Source organism: Hypanus sabinus, chromosome 8, assembly GCF_030144855.1.
Source record: "Hypanus sabinus isolate sHypSab1 chromosome 8, sHypSab1.hap1, whole genome shotgun sequence".
In the NCBI taxonomy this organism is placed as follows: Eukaryota; Metazoa; Chordata; class Chondrichthyes; order Myliobatiformes; family Dasyatidae; genus Hypanus; species Hypanus sabinus.
The window spans coordinates 137,735,512-137,753,808 of record NC_082713.1 but is presented as its reverse complement, the minus strand read 5'-3'; the positions used below and the strand labels follow the sequence as shown (position 1 = coordinate 137,753,808).

General features: G+C 45.9%; 1 protein-coding gene across 4 annotated transcripts in view; it reads right to left on the bottom strand.

The window, feature by feature from the left end:
- Positions 1–10,383, bottom strand: part of parvb (parvin, beta) — a 69,818-nt gene extending 59,435 nt beyond the window's left edge. The window contains exon 1 of one of the 4 annotated variants that reach the window (XM_059977960.1): positions 10,148–10,383. In XM_059977960.1, coding sequence (XP_059833943.1) covers positions 10,148–10,265 — 118 coding nt within the window. In that variant the 5' untranslated portion in view covers positions 10,266–10,383. Of the gene's footprint in view, positions 1–3,560; positions 3,767–9,326; positions 9,356–10,147 lie in introns of those variants that run through there. The other 3 variants (XM_059977961.1, XM_059977964.1, XM_059977962.1) reach the window with 3 other exon arrangements.
- Positions 10,384–18,297: the final 7,914 nt, after the last annotated feature.

The window sequence follows — 18,297 nt, the reverse complement described above, 5'->3', positions numbered from 1 at the left end:
ATTACTTACTTCAAATTTGGTCTGTAACTAGGGACAAGAGGGTGTGATTGGAAGTGAGGCGGGGGGTCCAGGAGGAGGTGCTGGAGGAGCCTCGCCACTTGAGTTTGCCCAGCTTGTCTAAGATGGTTGCTCCACGTGAGGTTGCCAGTGGGGACTGTCAGAAGGACAAGCAAATGAACCGTGGCATCATGGTTCAGGGAGTCATTGAAGAAGGGGAAGAGAAGAGAAGGGTAGTTAGAATTAGGGGTAATATAGTCAGGGGAATAGATACAATTCTCTGTCACAGGGATTAGGAGTCCCAAAGGCAGTAATGTCTGCCAGGTGTCCAGGTTTGGGACAGCTCATCTGAGCTGCAGAGGAATTTCCCTTCCAAATTAGGAGGGAAAAAATCCAGTCATGCCCATGAGGGTACCAACAATGTAGAAAGAAACAAGAAAAGAAGTTCTGCTGAGGGAACTTGAACAACTAGAGATTAAATTAAAAATGCAGAAATAAAAAGGTAATAATCTGGAGTTACACGCAGGTTTCAGTTCTTTGCAGGAATGGGACATGTTCTCGGGGTTCCAATACTGGCCATCATTCGACATGCCAAGGGTTTGGCCTGAGAGTCCTGATCATGTTCAGAAGCCTAAGATCTTGCGGTTCTGGAAATGGGCAGATCGAGGGTCGGTGTCATGGCAGGAGGGAGGCCGGAAAATCTTTCACTGTGGGCCCGAAGACCCAAGGTCTTTGCAACCTTTGGACACAAAGCTTGAAAAAAAGCAACATAATGGACTTTTAACATCGTAAACCAGCGGGTTGTTGTTATGTCACCTGCTTGCTGTGAAAATGGGGAACACCTCCCTCTCCCTTGCCAGGGAGAGAGAGAACCTGTGGTTTGTCAAATGTTGGATGAGATGCAAAGCCTTTGGGGTAACTTTGGTCAGTGTCTTTGCTATTGCTTAGGACATGCTTGAGCTCGGTGACAGTATCGTTGCGCTTTTTTTTGGGGAGCTCGTTGCTTGCTGCCACTTACACGTGGGGGGGAACTGGGTGGGGGACTTTGGGGTTCTCACATTTAATTGTCGTTCATTCTCTGTTGCACTCTTTTTTCATGCATGTTCGTGAAAAAAAAAGCAGTTCAGGATGTATATAGTATACACTTCTCTGACATTAAATTCGAGCTTTGAAAAAAGGATGCCAAAAGTTTTTTCAGTGGAAGAGAAGCTAGATTGGATATTAAACTGCTGAGAATTGGCACTGAAGAGGTAGTAATGGGGTTCAATGAAACACCAGACAAATTCAAATAAGTATTTTGTGTCAGTTTTTGCTGTGGAAAACTCCAGCAAAATGCCAAAATTTCACGAGGGTCAGGGGCCAGAAGTGAGTGCAGTCACTACTATTAAGGAGAAGGAGCTTGTGAAGCTGAAATATCCAACAACAGACAAATCACATGGACCAGATGTACTACACCCCAGGGCTCTGAAAGATGTAACTGAAGAGATTGTGTTGGCATGAACAGTGATCTTTCAAGAATCACTAGATTCTGAAATGGTTCCAGAGGACTGGAAAATTGCAAATGCCACTCCACTCTTTAAGAAGGGAGGGAGGCAAAAGACAGATTTTAGGCTAGTTAGCCTGGCAAGATGTTAAGAGTTTGTTATTAAGGATGAAGTTTCAAGGTACTTGAAGGCATGTGATAAAATAGGTTGAAGTCAACATGGTTTGCTTAAGGATAAATCTTGCCTGACAAATCTATTGGAATACTCTGAGAAACTAACAGTAGGATAGACAAAGGAGAGTCAGTGGATGTTGTTTACTTCAATTTTTAGAAGGCTTTGACAAGGTGCCACACGAGGCTGCTAAACAAGATAAGGGCACATGGTAAGAGACTAGCATGGACAGTGATGCACCATCAATAACTCACACTGAGACGTAAGGCGAGATATCGGCTTTTATTGACTGGAAGAAGGAACCAGGAGTGAGTGTCCATCATACTATGTCCTGGAGACTGAGGCCGAGCGTCAGGCCTCAGATTGCCTTTATACAGGGGCCTGTGGGAGGAGCCACAGGAGCAGTCAGCAGGGGGCGTGTCCAGACAGGCACATAGTTCACCACGGACAGAACATTGGCTGACTGGCAGGAAGCAAGGAGTAGAATTAAATGGCGCCTTTTCTGGTTGGCCAGCGGTGATGTGGTGTTCCGTAGAATCAGGGTTGGGATTGCTTCTTTTCATATTATACGTCAATGATTTGGATGGCAGAACTGATGGCTCTGTGGCCAAGTTTACAAACGATACGAAGAAAGGTGGAGGCAATGTTGAAAGAGGAAGGAGTCTGTGGAACACTTGGACAGATCAGGAGAATGGGCAAAGAAGTGGCAGACAGAATACAGTGCAGGGAAGTGTATGGTCATGCACTTCAGTAGAAGATATAAAGGCACAGACTATTTTCTAAACGTAGAGCAAATTCAAATATTGGTGGTGCAAAGGGACTTGGGGGTCCTATTGCAGGATTCCATAAAGGTAATTTTCAGGTTCAGTCAGTAGTGAGGAAGACAAATAAAATGTTAGCATTCATTTTGAGAAGACTAGAATATAAAAGCAAAGATCTAATGCTGAGGCTTTCTAAGGCATTGATCGGGTTGCACTCCAAGTATTGGGAGCAGTTTTGGCTGCATATTTAAAAAGGAATGTGCTGGCATTGGAGAGGGTCCATTGAAGATTCACAAGAATTATCTCAGGAACAACAGTGTTAATGTATGAGGAGTGTTCGATGGCTCTGGACCTGTACTCGCTGGAGTTTAGAAGAATGAGGGGCGATCTCATTGAATATTGAAAGGCCGAGATAGAGTGGACATTGTGAGGATGCTTCCAATAGTGGTGGTGTTTGGCGGGGGGGGGGGGGGGGGGGGGTGCGCGGGGAGAAGAGTCTAGGACCAGAGGGTACAGCCTCAGAATGTAAGTATGTCCCTTTAGAAAAGAGGTGAGAAGGAATTTCTTTAGCTAGAAGGTGCTGAGTCAATGGAATTCATTGCTACAGAATGCTGTGGAGGTCAAGTAATTTGTTACATTTAAACCAGAGTTTGATAAGCTCTTGATTAGTAAGGGCAAAGTTTATAGGGAGAAGGCAGAGGAATGTGGTTGAGAGGGATAATAAATCAGCCATGATTGAACAGCAGAGCAGACTCAATGGGCCAAATGACCTAATTCCGCTCCCATGTCTTATGGTCTCAAAAAATCATCTGGAGTTAAGGACCTCTATACATAGGAACAGTATGTTAAGTAAACTGCTTTCCTAAGTACTTCTAAGTACAATAACCTAATAAAAGGTTATTGCTATGCTTTCTGAGCTTTGAGCAGTTTTATTCCACTTCTGCTTGTTCAATTCAAATTTAAGAATTATACTCACAGCAATATACCACAGAAACAGGCCCTTTGACCCTCTCGGCCTGTACCAAGAATAAGCACTATTTTTGCTAATCCAGTACTAATTCCTATTTTATTCTCCCCACAATCCCATTAAGTCCACCCAGGCTCTACACTCAGCCACACATTGAGATAGAGTCTCAAATTAACCTACCAACTCCTAAGTATTTGGAGTAAAGTGACAGTCACAGACAGAGCATGCAATCTCTGTAAACTCAACATTCAATCGAGGATTAAACCCGAGACAGTGATTCTGTGAGGCAGCAGTTCCCCTGTGCTAGAGAGAAGGTAAGGATCACCTTCCCTTTGCAACCTGCTAAACAGAAACAAAAATCACATGGTCACTCAAACTCAACATGCAAAAGATTGCACAAGAGCTGTCAAATTTAACATCCATATTTTTAAAAATCCTCTTTGCATCTCAAAGTACTTAACTCATGAATTACTTGGAAAATGTAAGTACCATTGGGGGTTGAAATACGTTAATCAACTTGCACAACACCAAGTTCCATAAAAAGCAAACAACATTAATCATCACAACATAGTCTATTTTGATTGTTCTCAGTTAAAGGCCTGTATAGTTCCTCTATCAATGCAGAAGTTTGACATAAAATGATGAACGAGATATCAGAATTTAGTTTTCCCCCAAAATTATGACTCATTTACCATGTATCTGTAATATGTCCAATAATAATTTTAAAAACTATGTAGGATTTAAAGAAGAACTTAGTAACTTTGTATATGAAGTTTCAGATCAATGAAACAATGGACTTCTTACTGGGTACAAGAATGATTAAGTCACTTGCATTACAATGCTGAGGGCAGTAACCGCTAATCCAAAATCAGAATCAAATTAATTATCATTGACATGACTTGAAGGTTATTGTTTTATGGCAGCAGTACAGTATAAAGACATACAAATCTATAAAATTACAAAAAATAAATAAATACTGTGCCAGAAAAAAGGAATAGCTAGCTAGTGTTCATGGACCATTCGGAAATCTGAGAGCCTAAGGAAAGGTGTTTCTAAACCATTGAGATTAAGTCTTCAGGCTCACGTACCTCCTCCCTGATGGTTTCTTAAGGAACTGTGTGTTGAAGATGTGCTCAAGGGTGGGAGGATTGTGGCTATGATGGAGCTGACTCATTCTCCATCCCTCCACAGCCTTTTGCAATCCTGTGCATTGGAGGGCCCATATCAGGCTATGATGCAACCAGTCGGAATGCTCTCCAGCATACATCACTAAAAATTTGCAAGCCTTTGGTGACATATTAAATCTCCTCAAACTCCAAACAAAGCAGAGCCATTGGCCTGACTTCTTCATGACTGCATCAATGTGTTCGGGCTAGGCAAGTTCCTATGAGGTGCCGATGCCCAAGTACTTGAAGCTGCTTACCTTTTCCATCATCGACAAGAACTGCTGTGTGTTCTCTCAACTTTGTCTTGCTTAAACCACAGTCTGATCTTTGGTTTTGCTGATGCTGTGTGCCAGATTATTGTTGCAACTCCATTCAGCAAGTCAATCTATCACACCCCTGCAAGCCCCCTCATCTACCTACAGGAGTACAGTAGTGGTATCATTGGCAAATTTATAGATGGCATCTTAGCTGTGCTTAGCCACACAGTTCTGAGTGTAGAGACAGTAGAAGAGGCGTAGGCTGAGTACACACCCTTGAGAAACACCTGTCTTGATAGACAGTGAGGATGAGACACTGACTGAGGCCTCTTCCTAAGGGAATTGAGGATTCAGTTACAGAGTGCAGTACAGATGTCCAGGTTTTGAAGCTTGGTTATTGGTCCTGAATGCTGAACTGCAATCGATAAAACAGCAGTCTGACATTTATCTTGTAATGTGCTCCAAAGCAAAGTTGAAAGCCAGTCAATTCCCACAGTTTCAGTTCTAAAGACCACTAGCCTCAAGCAATTACATTGTTTATACCTCCATATATACTGCCAGACCTGCAAAGTATTTCCAGCATTTCTTGTTTTATTTTCAGGATAGAAGTTCCTTTTCTATAAAAAAATGCCAAATCCTCTCTCAAAATGCAGCCACTAAAAATACTTTACAGTAGTCAAATATGAAATAGGATCTAAATGGATCCCGATTCAAACAAAATATTAATAGGCATTTAAAACAATTTGGATTTGATTAAACTAGCAAAATAAAAATCTTAAATATGAACATTTTACAAATTAGACTCAAACTAAAGAGGACTAATGCATTTTCTTCAAGAAATTAAGAAGCTCTTCAAATGAAAACTAAAATGAGCATTTCCAAACAGTTAATTCTGACTTTAAAATCACATTTGAAAGCTGAAAAAAACAGCAGAGACTTCATTTTAAAGGAGGCAAAATTGCTTCAGAATTGAACATAGGAAACTGGAAAAGGTCATTCAGCCCTTTGAGCCTTCTCCACTAAGATCACAGCTGACATTAAATCTTAATACCATTTTCCTGCTGTATTCCCATATCCCTTTAATATCCAGAAACTGATTAATTTCCTGATTAATCAGTAATTGAGCCTCCACAGCTGTCAGGGGAAGAAATTTTCAAAAGACACACCACTTTGTATGGGAAGGCATCTCTCCTCATTTCAGAGACACAAGCAATTGCAGTTGCTGAAAAGTGGAGTGAAAAACAACTCAGTAGGTCAGGGTAGCATCAGTAAAGCAAAATGGACAATCATGTTTCAAGTCTAAACCCTTCACCTGGACTAAAAGACGAGAGATAGCCAGAATAAAAAGGTTGGAAGGGGCAAATATATCTAGCTAAGAATGGGTGATAGGCAGATGGAAAAGGGAAGTGTGGAGATACAGGTTGATTACCCCTTATCTGAAATTCCAATATAAGAAAAACTCCGAGATCCAAATTTTTCTGAGCACGGACCTGATGTCACAAATGGAAAATCCCACAAGACACTGGGAAGGTTCTATAGGTCTCTGCGTAACATAGACAGTTTTAAGAAGTGGCTTCATATATGTAATAAACAAATGTTAATGAAAAATAGAAAAACATTGCAAAAAATGAAGATTTCAATTGTGTTTTGAAAGAATGAATTCATCAGTGTCAGAGGGAACACATGCCACTTACCGGCATGCTGATCATAAAACAAGCAAAGATCTATCATGACAAACTGAAAATTGAAGATAATTGCCATATTCGGCAGGCCGGTTGCAGAAATTTAAGAAACTGCATGGCATTAAATTGTTTAATGCAGCCATTCTCGACGGGAGCCAAATGGGGCCCTGGCACATCTGAAGGGGGCCAATGACTGAAAACTGTGAGAAGGAGAGCCCCGAGTGTTTATGGGGGCCCTGGTAACTGAACCGATGAAATACCCAAGCAGCAACCTTTATTGGGGTCAATAGTTTCCCTTCTATTTATAATATTTTTCCAACACACCGTTTGAATTCGGCATACCTGGTAAGTTCATTGCTTAAGCCCCTCCCACACAGCCTCACCTTCGAGTCAGTTGCGAATCAGATTGCATTGGGTCAACATATTCAATCAAGGGTTCTTGTATCCATTATCGCCATACTTCATTCTACGAAGATCAGCATGTCTTGCTGGGCCTTTTGTTAGCCTAGTAACTTTAAAGTTTATGTGTTTGGATATATTATGCATCAAGGTAGGTTATGAAAAGTGTTTATTACTGCACATGAAGACACCAAAAGAAAAATCCCTGGCTCCGGGTGACAGCATTGTTTGTCAGTAATGTATCTGTAATTCGCGTGCTTATTCTCAAGTCAAAAACGTTTAGGCAGGCTTCCTAAACCATTTCCCACTCAATGTTGTCGATTTAGCTAGAAAAAAAATAGCAAAATCATGCCTCATGATTATTTTTATTATTTTCAGAAATAATTCTACCCATGAGTTCCTTGGCAAGAAAAAAGTGTCAGCAGTATTCAGTGGAATACTTATCGTGTGGTTTCATTGCATCCCTGCAAAACCATCTTTGCCCATGTGTTTGAACTGCATGACAGCACTGCATCTAAAAAAGTCTTTACTATTCATTGCGTAATTCACAGGGAGCACCTGGTAGCTAAAAACTTGGGAGGAGTCTCAATCTTTTGCTTTCAGTTCTCATAAAGGCTGTAAACGTCATCATATCCCAGGCCCTTCAGGATCTTTTCCGGCAGCTGTGTGAAGAAAATGATGAAGACTTCCAGATGCTGCTGCTGCTGCATACTGTGGTGAGGAGGCTTTCCAAGACAAACTGTCTTCAACGTTTTGTTACACTCTGGGACACCACAGTTTCCTTCATGTCTGATACAGAGCATGGAGAAAGACCCATTGATGCTAAAGAGGACATATTTTATCTGGCAGATATCTTTCAGAAACTTAATTTGTTAAACAAGACCTTACAGGACAAAAACAGTAACCTTGTAGACTGTAAGGAAGCCATTGTTTCTTTCCTTAAGAAACTTGAAGTCTATTGCCACAATATGGGACGTCGGGAATTTTACAATTTCCAAACCTGAAGAGGATCGCAAAGGCACTGAAGGATGATGACCTTACCATTTATGTGAAACATCTCAACCAGATGCACAAGGATATGCAAGATTTAATGACCTGTTAAACCTCAGTATCCAGGATTGGATTTTGAATCCATTTGAAGTGCAACCCACCTAAGTTGAGGCAGAAATTCAAGAGAGTTTGATTGATCTTCAGAGTGATATAACTGCACGTCGTCAGTTCAGTCAGTTTCAAAAAGATTTTTGGATCAAGCATGATCTGCCGAATAAATCTACAACACTGTGGGAAAAAGCCTAAGTTTATTGCCTTTCCCTCAAAGTATTTGGTTGAGAGCAGATTCTGCAAGGTAGCTTCCTTGACAAAATCCAGGAACAGAATTAATATCACAACAAGAGGTGACCTCCCACAGTCACTATCTAATTTGGAGCCCTATTGCAGAAAAGCACCAAGCTCAAGGATCGCATTAAGCCTGACAGATGTTTAGTTTCATAGTCTTTTTTAAAGTTTTGTCCAGTATGCCAGAATGTTCAAGTTTTCTTGGTGTTCAATAATAAATTATTTTCTATCTGTTCATGTTGTATCCCTGTTTGAAAGGGGGGCCCTGGAACCTGAGAAGAGCTCCTAAGGGAACCGTGGCTAAAACACGGTTGAGAATCACTGGTTTAACGTGTCAGCTGATCAAAAAAATCTAGTGCCAGAACAAGTCTACGATGCAGATAGTTTTTATAGCTTACATAACAGCATTAAATGTTTAAAGCATCACTGATGAAAAGTAAAACCAGAACAAGTCTGAAGTGCTGATTGTTTTTATAGTTTACATAAAATCTAAGAAAAAGTAAAATACAAATACAGTGTACTGTAAACTTTTGCAGGTGGAGACTGAAAGTCTGCCATTGTCTGGTGTTGTTCAATACTTGAACAGCTACCTGATCAGGCATTCTCCCAATGTTGCTTTTGTTACCTTGTACACATATTTTCATTACATTAATAGTATATTTTTTTATTGTTAAGTAATGTGTGATGAACAAGTGCAAGACAAAGACTGCATTACTGGTATAAATTCAGCATAGGAAATTATGGCAATCCCAAGCTATCTCATTACATATTTTAAAATCAGAAAAAAAATCTGATATCCAAAAAACTTCTAGCCCCAAACATTTCAGATAAGGAGTTCTCGACCTGTGGCAACAGAGGCTAGAGGTGATAGGTGAAAGGCACAGTGCTGCAGATAGAGAAATCTGATGGGAAGAAAAGGTGGAGCATAGAACTAACTAGAGAACATGGGAAGGCAGATGGGAAGGTGCGGGGGAATCATTGGGGAAAAGTGAGAGTGATAGCCTGATGGATTGTATGGAGGAGGGGGAAATGTTGATCAGATCACTAAGTTGGGCGGGTGTGGGAGGAATTGGACAGATCAGGAGGGAGGGAGGGAGAACAGATTACCTGAAATTGCAATCTTTCACCTCAAGTCCATTTGGCAGTGACAGGGTCACTATAGAAATGGTGGATTGGTTCCCAGAGCAGACTGTCCAAACCATCTGGCGGAATGCCTCATCACCACATCTCACCAACAAGCAACAAAACCCTCACTTGACTGGTGGCGAAAGGAGTCTGGCAGTCAGATATTTTCTGTTACAACTTGTCAACCCTAACGCACTCTGCACTCGGAACGGCAGAGATGAGAACGGGACGATCACCACTTTTTTTGCTGATTGAATTTACAAAAATGTCCGGATCCATCCTCACCAAAAGTCTAACAGAGAGGACACTGATCACAGAGCTATTCCCAAGGACACACGCCGAGACAGAAAGTTATCAATTTAGTGAAAGGCGCCATTTCTCTGCCCAAAACTTGGTCTTCTGGCACAATGAGATGTCCATAATGAATGCTGCAGTCCAAGCTACAGGAGTGCAAACTGAGGGATGTACTTAAAGCTCGAAGCAGCTAATACTAAGGGTCAGTGAGAGAGACAACACAGGCTCCTTCCGCTACCGCACAAGTGCGGGCGACTTTGGTGGAGAAGTCGCAGCAAAAATGAAAAGGGGTACCACCCCAGTGAGTCATATAAGCGCCATGGGGCTACGTTTGTTTTTTTTTAAAGGGTTTACACCACTGAATATAACGGCCATGAACGTATATGCGTTTGCATTTCTATCTTCTTTTGTGTCTATTTTCTGAATTAAGTTTATTTTTGAAAATTTAAAAAAAACGAGAGGCTGAGACCATCCCACCTGTTCCCCACATCCGGTCCAGCACAACCTACCTTCTCGGGCCTTCTTCCTCCTTGCCAATGTCCCCCCCAGCTTTCCCAGGAATGACTCGTCCTTCTTCATCCTACTCGTGTGTTGGACACTCGGCGATCGGACCGGCGTGGTGGCCATTGCCCTCTCACTCTGAAGCACGGCCGTTTACGACCGCCCGCACCACAGGATGCGGCTGACCGCTCGTCCACCCTCCCGCAACAGCGACGCCCGCACCACAGGATGCGGCTGACCGCTCGTCCACCCTCCCGCAACAGCGACGCCCGCACCACAGGATGCGGCTGACCGCTCGTCCACCCTCCCGCAACAGCGACGCCCGCACCACAGGATGCGGCTGACCGCTCGTCCACCCTCCCGCAACAGCGACGCCCGCACCACAGGATGCGGCTGACCGCTCGTCCACCCTCCCGCAACAGCGACGCCCGCACCACAGGATGCGGCTGACCGCTCGTTCACCCTCCCGCAACAGCGACGCCCGCACCACAGGATGCGGCTGACCGCTCGTCCACCCTCCCGCAACAGCGACGCCCGCACCACAGGATGCGGCTGACCGCTCGTCCACCCTCCCGCAACAGCGACGCCCGCACCACAGGATGCGGCTGACCGCTCGTTCACCCTCCCGCACCACAGGATGCGGCTGACCGCTCGTTCACCCTCCCGCACCACAGGATGCGGCTGACCGCTCGTTCACCCTCCCGCACAACAGGATGCGGCTGACCGCTCGTTCACCCTCCCGCACAACAGGATGCGGCTGACCGCTCGTTCACCCTCCCGCACAACAGGATGCGGCTGACCGCTCGTCCACCCTCCCGCAACAGCGACGCCCGCACCACAGGATGCGGCTGACCGCTCGTTCACCCTCCCGCAACAGCGACGCCCGCACCACAGGATGCGGCTGACCGCTCGTTCACCCTCCCGCACAACAGGATGCGGCTGACCGCTCGTCCACCCTCCCGCAACAGCGACGCCCGCACCACAGGATGCGGCTGACCGCTCGTTCACCCTCCCGCAACAGCGACGCCCACACCACAGGATGCGGCTGACCGCTCGTTCACCCTTCCGCACCACAGGATGCGGCTGACCGCTCGTTCACCCTCCCGCACCACAGGATGCGGCTGACCGCTCGTTCACCCTCCCGCAACAGCGACGCCCGCACCACAGGATGCGGCTGACCGCTCGTTCACCCTTCCGCACCACAGGATGCGGCTGACCGCTCGTTCACCCTCCCGCACCACAGGATGCGGCTGACCGCTCGTTCACCCTCCCGCAACAGCGACGCCCGCACCACAGGATGCGGCTGACCGCTCGTTCACCCTTCCGCACCACAGGATGCGGCTGACCGCTCGTTCACCCTCCCGCACCACAGGATGCGGCTGACCGCTCGTTCACCCTCCCGCAACAGCGACGCCCGCACCACAGGATGCGGCTGACCGCTCGTTCACCCTCCCGCAACAGCGACGCCCGCACAACAGGATGCGGCTGACCGCTCGTTCACCCTCCCGCACCACAGGATGCGGCTGACCGCTCGTTCACCCTCCCGCAACAGCGACGCCCGCACAACAGGATGCGGCTGACCGCTCGTTCACCCTCCCGCACCACAGGATGCGGCTGACCGCTCGTCCACCCTCCCGCAACAGCGACGCCCGCACCACAGGATGCGGCTGACCGCTCGTTCACCCTCCCGCAACAGCGACGCCCGCACAACAGGATGCGGCTGACCGCTCGTCCACCCTCCCGCAACAGCGACGCCCGCACCACAGGATGCGGCTGACCGCTCGTTCACCCTCCCGCACAACAGGATGCGGCTGACCGCTCGTTCACCCTTCCGCACCACAGGATGCGGCTGACCGCTCGTTCACCCTTCCGCACCACAGGATGCGGCTGACCGCTCGTTCACCCTCCCGCACCACAGGATGCGGCTGACCGCTCGTTCACCCTCCCGCAACAGCGACGCCTGCACAACAGGATGCGGCTGACCGCTCGTTCACCCTCCCGCAACAGCGACGCCCGCACAACAGGATGCGGCTGACCGCTCGTCCACCCTCCCGCAACAGCGACGCCCGCACAACAGGATGCGGCTGACCGCTCGTCCACCCTCCCGCAACAGCGACGCCCGCACAACAGGATGCGGCTGACCGCTCGTCCACCCTCCCGCAACAGCGACGCCCGCACAACAGGATGCGGCTGACCGCTCGTCCACCCTCCCGCAACAGCGACGCCCGCACAACAGGATGCGGCTGACCGCTCGTCCACCCTCCCGCAACAGCGACGCCCGCACAACAGGATGCGGCTGACCGCTCGTTCACCCTCCCGCAACAGCGACGCCCGCACAACAGGATGCGGCTGACCGCTCGTTCACCCTCCCGCAACAGCGACGCCCGCACAACAGGATGCGGCTGACCGCTCGTTCACCCTCCCGCACCACAGGATGCGGCTGACCGCTCGTTCACCCTCCCGCACCACAGGATGCGGCTGACCGCTCGTCCACCCTCCCGCAACAGCGACGCCCGCACAACAGGATGCGGCTGACCGCTCGTCCACCCTCCCGCAACAGCGACGCCCGCACCACAGGATGCGGCTGACCGCTCGTTCACCCTCCCGCAACAGCGACGCCCGCACCACAGGATGCGGCTGACCGCTCGTTCACCCTCCCGCAACAGCGACGCCCGCACCACAGGATGCGGCTGACCGCTCGTTCACCCTCCCGCAACAGCGACGCCCGCACCACAGGATGCGGCTGACCGCTCGTTCACCCTCCCGCAACAGCGACGCCCGCACCACAGGATGCGGCTGACCGCTCGTTCACCCTCCCGCAACAGCGACGCCCGCACCACAGGATGCGGCTGACCGCTCGTTCACCCTCCCGCAACAGCGACGCCCGCACAACAGGATGCGGCTGACCGCTCGTTCACCCTCCCGCAACAGCGACGCCCGCACCACAGGATGCGGCTGACGGCTCGTTCACCCTCCCGCACCACAGGATGCGGCTGACCACTCATTCACCCTCCCGCACCACAGGATGCAGCTGACCGCTCGTTCACCCTCCCGCAACAGCGACGCCCGCACCACAGGATGCGGCTGACCGCTCGTTCACCCTCCCGCAACAGCAACGCCCGCACCACAGGATGCGGCTGACCGCTCGTTCACCCTCCCGCACCACAGGATGCGGCTGACCGCTCGTTCACCCTCCCGCAACAGCGACGCCCGCACAACAGGATGCGGCTGACTGCTCGTTCACCCTCCCGCAACAGCGACGCCCGCACCACAGGATGCGGCTGACCGCTCGTTCACCCTCCCGCAACAGCGACGCCCGCACCACAGGATGCGGCTGACCGCTCGTTCACCCTCCCGCACCACAGGATGCGGCTGACCACTCGTTCACCCTCCCGCACCACAGGATGCGGCTGACCGCCCACAGCCGCTCGTAACCGCAAAGAAGGAGAGCGAGCTCTAGGTCCATTCGCTAGGTCGAACAACATAGTATGAACACGTTTCTCTATGGTTCTATTTTTGTACCCCTCGTGATTCTATCCGACTCTGCGTCCACTTTCTGTTCTAAACTCTAACCATCGGGGCAATTACACCTGCGAGGGATTAGGAGTCTGGAAAGGCAGGACAGATGTCTCAGAGGACTATACTAGAGTAAAGGGATGGGGGAAAGGAATAATAAACTGAAATTTTGAAAGAACAAGGCTAGGCTTTGCTTGATAAGAAGTCAACACCAATCGTGAACAGCATAGGTGATAAAAGGGCTGAGTGTAAATTAAAATAACTGCTTCAAGTTTTCCACTAATTTATATCGGAGAATAACCAAAGGGACTCTGGAATGTTCGACAGGTGGAAAAAGCTTCCCAGAGGAGAGGTTCAGCAACAGATGAGCAGAGGCAGCAAGTGGAAAATGAAGGAATAGGAAGAAGCAGGTTTCTCATTTGCTGCGGACATCTACTTAGAAGCTTATTCTGGATAACCGTAACACTCTCAGGTACTTGGTAAGAATGAGAATGGAATCGATGCTTAAGGAATAGACTTTATGTGAGAGCAAAGACAATGGTGATTCGTTCTTCTCAATCATGTGCTGTCTCACCTTTCAGAAATTCCAGGGTTTTTTTTGGCATCCAGCTCATTGAGTGCTCATTTCCCACTAGGAATCAATACCCATAATTCCCTAAAACTCACTGGGAGTTAAAGTTTATCTGTAAACCTAGCAGGGATCCCAATTCCCACACTCCTTGAAGCTTAGTGAACTAAATAATTCTATGGTGTAACACAGTACTGTGTCACATACAATAATTCAGAAAATCTGCTAGGTTGGCACTAATGTTCCCAACTAGTCAGATTAATATTATTTTATTGTACTATCTTAAAAGTAACTTCTTGTTCAACAAGTTAGAAACAATAGAACAATCAGGATTTTGAGTCCCATATCTAAGGATGGATATGCTGGCAATGGAGATGATCCAAAAGTTTGCAAGAATGATCCCAGGAGTGAAATGATTAATGTATGAAGGGCATTTACTGGTTCTAGGTCTGTCCTCACCCAGTTTAGTGAAAGGAAGGGGGATCTCATTGACTATTGAAAGGCTTAGATAGAGTGGAAGTGGAGAGGATATTTCCAGTAGTGGGAAAGTCTAGGACCAGAGTCTTAGAACAGAACATCCTTTTAGAACAGAGATAAGGAATTCCTTTAACTAGAAGGTGATGATCTGTGAAAACCAAATCAGACAGTATATTTAAAGCAGAGGTTGATAGGTTCAGGGAGATGGGACTCATCATCTGTGGTTGACTGTTCATCTAGGACAAGGAAAACTCTGATCTCAAACTTCTGCTGCCTTGCAGCTATACCCACTCATGGGGAAGGCTTTGGGAATAAACCCCCTGAGGGAAAAATCCGGAGCTGGAATCCCTAAGTCCTACATTGAGTCCAATGCTGATTGGCAACTCCTGCAACGCTTCTGGTACCAAACTGTATCGGTCTATGCCATTCCTTTGGGTTCATCGGATGAGTGGAGTGGGGAGCTTGCTACATGGGCAACAGCTCACTCTCCATATCGTACTGCCCAGGTTTGCATACCTAGACAGCTAGTACGTAATATCCATACTCAACTCAATATTATGGGGAGAAGGGGAGAAGATGAGGTTGAGAAGGAAAATAAATCAGATATTATCAAATGGTGTTGACAACTTGATGGACTGAATGGCCCAATTCTACTCCCATTAAGAGGTAACTGTTGGGAGGAACGGGCAATATTAACAAGCTGTTTTTGGATGATGTTACTGAAGGATAGTAAGATAGGAGAGCATCAAGGACTATTTCTTGGGGACACTAACCGTATGGAACAGAAATAAAAGCCTTTTGCAAGCAATTCCCTGGCTATGATTCAATAGATAAGAGTTGAATTAAGTGATTGTAGAGATGGGTAAGAGAAAGATGGCCTGGTAAATCCTGACAACTAAAAACAGTGAGGGTAGGGAGATCTATCTGCAAATCCTAACGAGAATAAGAGTGCATCCAATTAAGAGCTGGTTCATCTCTGCAGCAATCATTAGACATAATGAAGAATTGGAAACATGAAGTCTGGGAAAACATTGAGGAAGAGGATGCTTGAAGATGGAAGGTGATTTGGAAGAGTAGAGAAATCAAGTTTTTTTAAAATTGACTTGGGAGAATCATGATGGCTCATTTGAAGGAGATTGGGGAAGGCCAGCGCCTAATAAGAACTCTATAGGTTAACACATTGGTCAGAAAGAAAAGTTGCATTGGCAGCATTGCAGTAGATTTCAGATCCAGGTAGCCTGTTTGAATGAGGAAAGGAAGATTTAAAAAGTTTGCACTACAGGAGTGAAGTGTTCAATTATGGTATTGATCTTTTGATTTCAGATGACTCTTAAGTAAATAGATTAATTAGAGGTGAGCAAAACCTTACAGTACTTTCTGTTGTCCAGCCATGGTTTGCAAGGGTCTTCTGTGTAAGCAGTTGGAGAGATTAAGATCCAACAAACATCTTAAGTAGATCAACAGCAATGTTGGATGGTGACATTTAGATTTGTTGCTGATAAATTACGTAGTATTTACAAATACTTGCATGGACACATAAAGGAAAGCTTAAATGTGACCAAGGTAGCCATGAGATGTTGGTCGAGGAGTGCTTAAGAGTTGGGATAGGTATATTAGAGAGCATTGGATCCCAGAAAAATGAAAGAGTATTGCAGCAGGTTAAAGCAGTTCAGAAGCTGTAAAAAGCAGAAAAGTAAAATGTATAAATGGAAGTGGCAATCTTCAGCGTGTTGTCACATTATCAAATAAGTATAACTTGCAGTAAATGGGAGAGAAATTTTAGCGGAGAAATCAGAGTTAAAAGTCAGAGGGTCTGCAGTTGGATGAAGTTTCTGTGGTAATATGGAGATAGCATGAGGTGCTGAGGAACTAGGTCCTAAAATGAATGGGATTACAAAGTTATCTCAGATACTATTTGAGGGGCATTATACTGCTCTGGAAATATTTCCATGCAAATGAAAATGCAGGAGGTATGCAGAAACATGCACATGGCAGAAAGAACCAGCAAACTTGGAAACACGTACTTCAGTTTAGGAGCACTAAATTCAATTTTTAAAAATTAGCATTTTGAGATTAATATTCTCACCTATCACTAGATTGTGAATACCAGCCCTAGCAAGTGAAAATTAGAGCATCTTGCATTGGTGATCAGCAATTTAATCATCTCTTGGTACAGCTGACCACTGGCTGAGAGAAAAATGTTCTAATTTCAATGTTGGATGGCTTGGGTTTCAATTTCACTTCAAACTCCACTCAGAAGGTGCAAAACTCCCATTTAGCTCTGCAAACTCACCCTAATGTGAATTTCACAGACATGGAGGATTTTTTCAACAAGTCCTTAACTAATGTTTATCAAAGGTAACAATAGAACTACAAACAAGAAGCATCCATTATCTGAAATGTCAGTAAGTGATATGCAAATAAAAACTGGCCAGTCCTATTGAGCATAGTTTGATTTTGGCAAAGAAAACAAGAACTCTTTCCCTATGCCAGGGATTCCCAACCTAGGGTCCACAGACCCCTTTCCTTAATGTTATTGGTCCATGGTATAAAAAAGGTTGGAATCCTCTATTCTAAGCAAAGATCAGTGCAGTGCAGTTTAATCATAATCACAAATGGCAAATTTAAGAGACTGTAAGACTGCAAGATCAGTGTATCAGAAAGAAGCGACATTATAGACCTTTCTCTCCTCATATCAAAGATAGTCATTACAAAAAAATGCCACCTTTAAGTCTCTGGCACTAAAACATTTGTACTATTCATTAATAAAATGTTAGTTGTCAAACCATGCATGATAAAGCTTATAATTGAAATGCTGTGTACAATTCCAGGCATCGTGAGTGAGAAAGTATATTTTTTTCCATTGGAAAGAGTACAAAACAGAATTAATAGAATGTGAGATTACAAGTGGAGATTAATTTATCTGTTGGTTTGAATAACCTTATCTATAAATTCCAATATTATGCTTTCATAATATTATCTGGGCTAAATAAGGTTAAAGAGGGATTTCACTGAATATTCTGAGGAGGATAGGATGAGAAGAGTGAAGATTATTCACTGGTGATGAGTACAATCTGGAGACATAACCATAAACATCAGAGCCAGATGATTGAGGCAAGTGCTGGGGATAGGGATGTGGAGTGAAATGTTTCATCATAAGACAGAGTAACATTGTGAAATTTCTTCCTACCGAAAACATACAATAATTTTAAATCCAAGATCAATAGATTTTTGCAAGACAAGTACGTAAAAGATGCTTGCAGAACACCCTGAAGGTTAACTTGCAAGTTGATTCGGTGGTGAGGAAGGCAAATGCCATGTTAGCATTCATTTCAAGAGGTCTACAATACAGGAGCAAGGATGTGATGCTGAGGCTTTATAAGGCACTGGTGAGGCTTGACCTTGAGTATTGTGAACAGTTTTGGGCCCCTCATCTTAGAAAATATGCGCTGGCATTGGAGAGGATCCAGAGGAGGTTCACAAGGATGAAAGGGTTATCATATGAGGAACGTTTGATGGCTCTGCATCTGTACTTACTGGAATTCAGAAGGATGAGGGGGTATCCCATTGAAACCTTTCAAATGTTTAAAGGCCTAT